At 44.6% G+C, this 8,744-nt stretch overlaps 1 protein-coding gene across 1 annotated transcript; it reads right to left on the bottom strand.

Annotated features, from left to right (window-relative positions):
• Window positions 1-5,107: 5,107 nt before the first annotated feature.
• Window positions 5,108-7,395, bottom strand: XCR1 (X-C motif chemokine receptor 1). Its single transcript, XM_081882885.1, has one exon. It carries the CDS (start codon window positions 7,276-7,278, stop codon window positions 6,241-6,243), a length of 1,038 nt encoding a protein of 345 aa, XP_081739011.1. The 5' UTR covers window positions 7,279-7,395; the 3' UTR covers window positions 5,108-6,240.
• Window positions 7,396-8,744: the final 1,349 nt, after the last annotated feature.

Here is an 8,744-nt window from a genome sequence, read left to right on the forward strand (position 1 = left end):
AAGGTCTTCAATCTCTGGAGGAGAATGACCAGAGGAGATGTTGAAAGAAAAAGAATGATAAAAGGTTAAAATTTTTAAAGATAAAAATAAACTGGAAATAAACAGGAGCAGGATAAGAGCGGGAAAATGGTCCATGAATGCGAAAGGAACAGAGATGGGTGGTGGGGACTTTTATTACATTTATATTCCACCTTTCCTTCTCTTGGTTTTATTCTCACAACAACCCTGTGAGGCAGGTTGGACTAAGACCTTCTGACCAGGCCAAGGTGAACATTGTGGCCGACTGGGAATTTGAACTTGGGTCTCCTATTTTGACAGGCTAACGTGCACACACTGGCTTGTGTTATGCGTTGTTACGTAAAATTGTAATCTGCAGGTAAAACTTTGGGAGATGTTTATTTTTTCTATGACTCAACAAAGAGTGTATTTCATTCATCTCTGACTGAGGAACATACATGTAGTTCAGTATAGGCCAGTAATGCATCAAGTTCCATGTCTTGATTGTTCTCTTTTAACCATGCATCTGTGACAGGAATTTTGAGGTCTTAGATATATGGAAATGTTCCTAAATGTACTAACCAAGCACGTACATAGATCAGCACAGGAAGACCAACCTGGAACCATTTTGATTCCTAAACTGAGCAAATGTTTTCTCTACAAGGTCAAAATGGGAAACCTCCCCATTGTCTCTTTCCTCACAAATCCTGTCTGAAGGGCACATTTAAGATGTCAATAGGGTGTGAGCCTGTGACCTGGCCCAGGAACTAAGTATTTATCATTACAAAAGACTGGCCAGGCTACCCAGGCAATCCAATCAAGTAACCTGCCAGACAGGAGAAAAACAACATTCAAATTTCTGTTTTAAGACTGCCTTTTTTGTGATGTAGGTATGATGTATCTGAGGGTTGGTCTTAGGTTACATCCCTTCTGTGATGTATGTATGATGTTTCTGGGGGTGGTCTTGATCTACAGGGTGGGAATTTCAAAAGTCTTTATAAAGCCTTGCGCGCCATTTTTCTGGGTTCCTCCTCTCTCCTGCGGGTGAGGGGAGCACCCTGTTGCAACAGATCAATAAAGATCAAGCTTACTAGCTGCTTTGCTTCTTAATATTCTCTGGTTGGCCTCTGTTATCTTCTCCTACCAATAGGGAACCTATGTAAGGACTCTATATGGGCTCTTGGATACCCCATAAGGGAAAAGGGCAATTTTTGTTTACAACACATAAAGAAAAAATAAAACCTGTCTAACACTTCCCGTGACTTATTCTCACTTTTTGTTGTCCAGTGTAGGGTGTGGGCTGCCCAGTTCTTCTTTTCTTTTGACTTCTCTTTTTCTTTTCTCCCTTTCAGTCATGGCAGTTTCAGGTAAACTTGACGCTATTGTTACTGCTGTTTGGTCAGGATAAGTCCCTCCCGACACCTTCAGAGTTTGTTACTCAAGTTAATAGGACAGCCTTGCGCTTTTCCAAGGTTACTTTCATTGCAAAGCTTTCAGTGAAGGCTGAAGAAGCTTCAGATATACATATGGCTTTTGACATTTGAGGTGTATATTTTTAGCACCCACCTTTGTTCTTTTTAAAGTCTGAATAGTTTTGTTTTGCAAATTTCAGCCAACAGTCACAGATCTCTCTTGTATCATTGCTACAGTATATGCTTGGAAAGAAGTGATAAGCATTAAAATCCAGTTGGGTTGTGGGAAGCTGTGGATTCTCAAGAAAAATGTTTATGAAAACTAGGAACGGAAACCATACGGTATCAAGTTGATAAGATGTACTGTGGTCCCTCACCACACATGCTGGATGTCCTTGACCATCTTAACATCTTGTGGTGAGCAGTCACAGACGTTTGCTTTGCTTTTCAACTAGCAAAAGCAATCCTCAGGTTGTTTACTAGTATTTTCCTGCGTTTAAAACATGTATCCAGAGCTTAAGGAGAAAACTTGTACAGTGGTACCTCGGGTTACATACGCTTCAGGTTACAGACTCCGCTAACCAAAAAATAGTGCTTCAGGTTAAGAACTTTGCTTCAGGATGAGAACAGAAATTGTGCTCTGGCGGCGCGGCAGCAGCAGGAGGCCCCATTAGCTAAAGTGGTGCTTCAGGTTAAGAACAGTTTCAGGTTAAATACGGACCTCTGGAACGAATTAAGTACTTAACCTGAGGTACCACTGTATAACACTCTTTTCATGTACTGCTGCTGTAGGGAATGCACTAGCAAAGCAGACCACTTTGCCCACTGGGGGGGTGGGGTGTTAACTTTGACAGCTGGGCAGGACCGCCCACGTATCAGTCACCTGCCATGATGGCAGATGATTGACAGATGGGTGGTCCTGCCCACCTGTCAAAGTTGGCCTGCAGCGATACTGATCTCATACCCTCCAACATTTCTCCAATGAAAATAGGGATGTCTCATTCCATAATGATAATTTTACTATTTATACCACACACATCTTACTGGGTTGCCCCAGCCACTCCAGAAAGCTTCCAACATGTATAAAACCGTAATAAAAAATTAAACAGTTTTTTTTAAAGCTTACCTATACAGGATTGCCTTCAGGTGGCTTGGGGGAGTTGGTCGGATAACTCCGTACCCTCCAATGTTTTTCCAATGAAAATAGGAACATCCTACCATACCCGCCAACATTTTTCCAATGAAAATAGGGACACCCTAGGGAAAAGTGGGACATTCCAGGATCAAGTCAGAAACCAGGATGGCTTCTCTAAATCAGGGACATCCCTGGAAAATAGGGACACTTGGGAGAGTCTGTGATCTGGCCCAGTGGACAAAAACTGTTCTCCACACCACACCCATTTAGGTCTGGTTTTGGGATGGAATTGGTCTTGGTTGCTTTATGAATTACCTTTGTTGGAAATGTAAACAGGGAGTATGGTCCCAATCCTATTGCTCAATTTCACGGTGGCTTTTGATACCATTGGTACTTTCCTGGATCAGATCTATGGACTGGGAGTTGTGGAGACTGGGCACGGCAAGACTGTTTCAACTTGTGTCTGCAGGGCAGATTTCAGAGAGTAGCATTGGGTGACTGTACCTCAGCAATTATACAGTACAGAGGTACCTCGGGTTACAGACGCTTCAGGTTACAGACTCCGCTAACTCAGAAATAGTGCCTTGGATTAAGAACTTTGCTTCAGGATGAGAACAGAAATTGCGTAGCAGCGGCAGCGGGAGGCCCCATTAGCTAAAGTGGTACCTCAGGTTAAGAACGGTTTCAGGTTAAGAACAGACCTCCAGAACAAATTAAGTTCTTAACCAGAGGTACCACTGTATAGGATACTGCCATAGGATATTGTTTTGTCCAATGCAATTTAGCACCTATATGAAGGCACTGTTAGAAGTAATGAGGAGATTTAGGGGGAGATGTCATAAAGAAGTTGATGGCAGCTCTGTTTCTCAGAGCTAGTTACTTACACCTAGTTACATCTCTGTCAAGGGTTTCTGTGCATGACATGAAGGGGCTGGAACACCAGGTATGTTCATTCCTGGAAAGAAATGACTTGGCCACTGTAACCAATGTACTGATAACCTCCAGGTTTGACTACTGTTATTCACTGTGTGTTGGGCTGCCCTTAAGGTTACCTTGGAGGCTGCAGGTGGTGGAGAACACAGTAGCGAGCTGGGACATCTGGCCATGCACGCAACATCTGAGAGGAAACACCTGCAGTGGCTGAAAGTTTGCTACTGAAGCAGGCTTAAGGTGTTTTTATTAACATACAGTGATACCTCGGGTTAAGTACTTAATTCGTTCCAGAGGTCCGTACTTAACCTGAAACTATACTTAACCTGAAGCACCACTTTAGCTAATGGGGCCTCCTGCTGCTGCCGCGCCGCCGGAGCACGATTTCTGTTCTCATCCTGAAGCAAAGTTCTTAAACTGAAGCACCATTTTTTTTGGTTAGCGGAGTCTGTAACCTGAAGTGTATGTAACCTGAAGCGTATGTAACCCGAGGTACCACTGTATAAAGTTCTAAAGAACTTGGGATCAGATTACCTGAAAGAACACCTTCCTCCACACAGGCCTGCTAGATCACTATGATCTTCTGAGGATTCACTTTTTTGTTTATTGCTACCCTGAACAATTTGGTTATAATCAACAAACCCAGCCACCTCACGGTCCACTTGCAACTTCAGGTCATTTACAAATGTTTAAAAGCACAGGCCCCAATGCCAGTCCTTGGGGGACCCGACTTTTCATATCCCTCCATTGAACTGTTGAGCTACTACACTTCTTCCTGTTCTAGAACCCAGGGCCGGCCTACCCATGAGGCAAGGTCAGAGAACTGCCTCAGGTGGCAGTATCCACAGGGACAGCAGATTCTCCAGGGAATTCATTGTCTGCTACTGCTGCTGTCTTGGGAGGATTAGCCCTAAGATAATTAAACTATTTGGGGACAAAAAAAAAAAAAAGAAAAAATTGTCCAGTAGCACCTTATAGACCAACTAAGTTTGGTCTGGTATAAGCTTTTGTGTGCATGCACAGTTCTGCATATACACACGAAAGCTTATACCAGAACAAACTTAGTTGGTCTATAAGGTGCTACTGGACAATTTTTTATTTTTTTATTTTTACTTTGACTGTGTCAGACCAACACGGCTACCTACCTGAATCTGTTTGGGGATATGTTGACTGGCAGTACCTGTGACCAGAGCCCATGTCCAAGCATAAAATGCCGCTCAAAAACCACATCTTCCGTTTTCAAAAACACTTTATTAGGAACAGGGGAAAAAACAACCCAACACAATGCAATTTTTAAAATAATGCTATTTTCCCTTACTTGTTCATTGTACTTATGGAGTATGCATTTTAAACCCTTTTCATTATGGAAACTGTGAAGGTTAAAATACCTTAAATCGGAACTGAACAGCTTTCTACAATTATCAGACATTCATAATGCAAAAGTACAGATCTTTAATATATATATCTGTTCCAGTAACAAGAAGCCGAAAGCACCAGCCTGAAGATGACGAGTGAGACCTCGTCGAAACGTCGCCTAGACACCCCAACTTTTACACGGGAAGACACCCGAGGACACCAAAACCTGCATTCCTGTACCCGTGAAAATCTACGAAAGCAAATATATATATATATATATATATATATATGAAGGTTTCGTAGCAACTCTATATATGCTGTATCACTGTAGAACTAAACAAGTTTTGAGAGGTTATATTGTGGAAGGGTTTGCCACCATTTCAAGTGAACCCAAAGAGTTCAACCACTGTGCTGCAAATTAGTAGTTGGTTTTCTTAATGGTCAAACCCTTACCCTTACTCTGAATGAAAACTTCAGCCTGCATTTGGAAAACAAAAAACTGCCTTATGCTGAGTTGGACATTCGGTCTTTCTCTTTAGCTCAGCTTTGTCTGCATTAACAGAAAGGACTCCTCCAGACAGTGGTCTTCTTACCAGCCCTGCCTGAAAAAGCCAGGGACTGAACATGAAACCTTTTGCATGTAAAACATTTGCTTCTACTACTGCACTATAGCACTTTTCCTTCAGATTTGTCCATGTATAACAGCACATAGACAAAACTCTGCTCTTCCTAATTTCTGCATGCAAGATTTGAATTCATGTCCGGGAGTTTCCATGTCTTTGTAGCTATGTTGGGTCAAATATGCAATTGCATATGGCTGTTTATTGTGGGATGGGAGCTCCTCGTGTATGCAAGTTTTTGCAGGTTCCTTGGCATCAAAATGGCAACCTGCATCTCCTCCGCACCACTATTTCACCTGGATTTAGCCTTTCTGAGATCCCCCCCCAATTAGTTAAAAAATAGCAACACATGTTGCTGCAACACCCATTCAATATCTTAGCGACATATTTACAATATTTAACCCCCCCCCCATTGTCTGGAAACACCTTGCTTCTAATATCTCAAGTTTTGATTTATCACACGACAATACTTGGATCATTTAAACATTTCAAGGATTAGAGTAATATTTGACTATTTGAAAACAAAAAGACGGTCGATTTATCCTGTATGGAAACAGATTCTTATTTACAGTTCTGAAATTTTTAGCAGAGGTAAAGACGGAGAAAAGACTGGTCCCCAATATTTGTTATTGGCAAAACAGAAGCAATTCCAAGCATGATATTCTCTTCCCTCCTCTGGAGAAGAAGAAGAAGAAGATGTTGCAAATTGACAGTTGTTGTTGTGGTCATTCATCTATTTGTTAGGCTGGCTGGGTCAATGAGACTCTCCCTTTTGCAGGCGGCCTTTGCTTCAGTACATTGATGCATCCTCGTAGGGGCTCATGTGAAAAGAATGAGCTCTGGGGCTGGAAGGTGGGATCCTGCTGTGGCAAGGGGAATAATGCTTGTACAGGAGTTTCAGGTGCCTTCTGAATTTCACTCCGACGAAGACGTAGAGCACCGGGTTGAGGCAGCAGTGGCCATAGGCTATTTTGCGGCTGATGTCGAAAGCAAAGAAAACTTGCCTGTACTGTTCACAGGGTAGGACAATGTACTGCTGAAAGGACAAAACGTACACAGAACCAAGCACGTTATAAGGTGCCCAGCTCAGGAAAAAGACCAGCACTATAGCAAATATGAGCCTTACGGTCCGGTGCCTCCTTTGAGACCGCTGTCGAAGCAGGATCTTCAGCATCCTTATGTAACAAAATGCAATGATCACGAAGGAAAATAAGAAGAAGGCAGATTGCTGGCCCAATTCCACCAGCTTCCAAATAGATTCTCCTTCGTAGTCGCAGTACTGTTTGTCATTGTGAGGTATTACACGGGTAAAAATAATCTCAGGAACCACAACTAACACGCTGCACACCCAAATGGCCAAACTCAACAGTTTTCCGCACCTTTTCGTCTGAGTTCTTAGTGATGACAAGGGATCCACCACAGCCAGGTACCGGAGGACTGTCATTATGGTCAGGAAGATGACACCACCATAGTAGCTGACAGAGAAAATGGCGGTCACAGCTTTGCAGAGGAAATCGCCAAAAATCCATCCGTAATAATTGTACACAATCCAGAAAGGGAGCGTGCAAGAGAAAGTCAAGTCAGTGATGCAAAGGTTCACGATGAAGAGGTTTGTTAAGGAGGTGAGGCTTTCGTATTTCATTACGACGCACAAGACAAGGCTATTTCCTAGCAGGCTGAAGAGAAAAATGAGAGAATACAGGATGCTGGTAAACATATTCGTAATTGTGGAAACAGACCCCATCTCGCACACATTAGACTCGACTGAAGGATAATTTGCTGGATCATAATCTGGGGTTGCCTCAAGCATATAGTCCATCGGTTCCATCTTCTGGATGGGCTTGTCCACTTCTGAAGCTGTGGATAAAAACCCCTCCAAGCAAGGAACTTTCACTGCGGTCAGTGGAAAACTGAAAAAGACATCAGAACACCAGAAACAAATATACAAACTTCAAAACAGGTAGTGAAACTTAATCGGTTCTGCTCTTGTACCAAGTTAGCTGTACTAAATATACCGTATTTTTCGCTCTATAACCCGCACCCGACCATAACACGCACATAGTTTTTAGAGAAGGAAAACAAGAAAAAAATATTCTAAATGAAACAGTGGATGTATGATTTTTGTGGTTCATGCTGTGGCCACAGACATGTGATCTGACAGTGAGTTTGGAGTAGCCCAATGCAAAAATCCTGAGGATCCTTTGTAACCACGTTTTAAGTGGGGAGGGAAGGAAAAGCACTCAAGGGACAAGGAGCATGTGTGGGGTGGGTGGAGAAGGATGCTGCTAATAATGAAGAAGAGGGGTATAAGGGGAGAAGGCTCCTCTCCTCTCCCGCTTTGCTCCTTTAAAGCAAGCAGGCTCTGCTTTTCTCCCTCCTCCCCGCTCATCCCCGGCTTAGCGAGCTGAAAAACTTTGCTGCTATTTAGCTAGCTGAGTGAGGAGAGAGGAGTGTAAGGAGTGTAAGTGTACAAGTGTAAGCGGCTCCTCTCCTCTCCCGCCTTGCTCCTTTAAAGAAGCAGGCTCTCTGTCCCTCTCTCATCCCCACTCAGCGGCTCTTCTCCCGCTTTGCTGTTTCCAGCGGCGTAGCGTGGGTAGTCAGCACCCGGGGCAAGGCAAGTAATTTGCGCCCCCTAACCCGGGGCAAGGCAAGTAATTTGCGCCCCCTAACCCCTAACCTGCCGCCGCTGCCAGCTTCTTCTTGCTGCTGCCTGGTCTGGTCTGGTGTGGTTCTCTCCCGCGTTCAGCGCTGCGCTGGGCGGCCACTGCACTGTCCCTCCCCCAGATAGTCCCTCGCTCTCTCTCCACACCGCACGCTTGGCACCCACCCCTTCCACAGTGGGCGGTGACCCGGCAGCTCGGATCGGATTCGCACAGCCAGCACTGCAGTGAGAGAGAGTGAGTGAGCCAGGTAGGGGCAGAGAGCTGCGAGTGCGAGCGCGCCCCCCCCAGATGTTGCGCCCGGTGCGGCCAGCCCCCCTGCACCCCCCACGCTACGCCACTGCCTGTTTCAAAGCGAGCCATGGAGGAGGGAAGGAAGGTGAACCATGGATCCTCTGCTCACGACTGCAGCAGATCCCCCCCACGACCCGTAGGCATATTAGACTGCCCTGCCCTCACCAGCCCTGAGAGTAGATGTGTGAAAACTGGAGCTGCTATGTCTCTGAGTAAGCCTGTTGCCCAGGCCCCAATGGAGATGACTATAATTAAGTGATGTGTAAATTGTAGGGGGGGATGGTAGTGACCACACTGGAAGCCCCGGTGAGTGGCACCTCCTGGGAGGGGGCAGAGCGCA

This window comes from Podarcis melisellensis, assembly GCF_964234715.1.
Source record: "Podarcis melisellensis genome assembly, chromosome: 12".
Classification (NCBI taxonomy): Eukaryota; Metazoa; Chordata; class Lepidosauria; order Squamata; family Lacertidae; genus Podarcis; species Podarcis melisellensis.

Excerpts from the sequence above, each read along its gene's own strand:
- XCR1 (XM_081882885.1), bottom strand. The coding sequence starts at position 7,278 with ATGGAACCGATGGACTATATGCTTGAGGCAACCCCAGATTATGATCCA.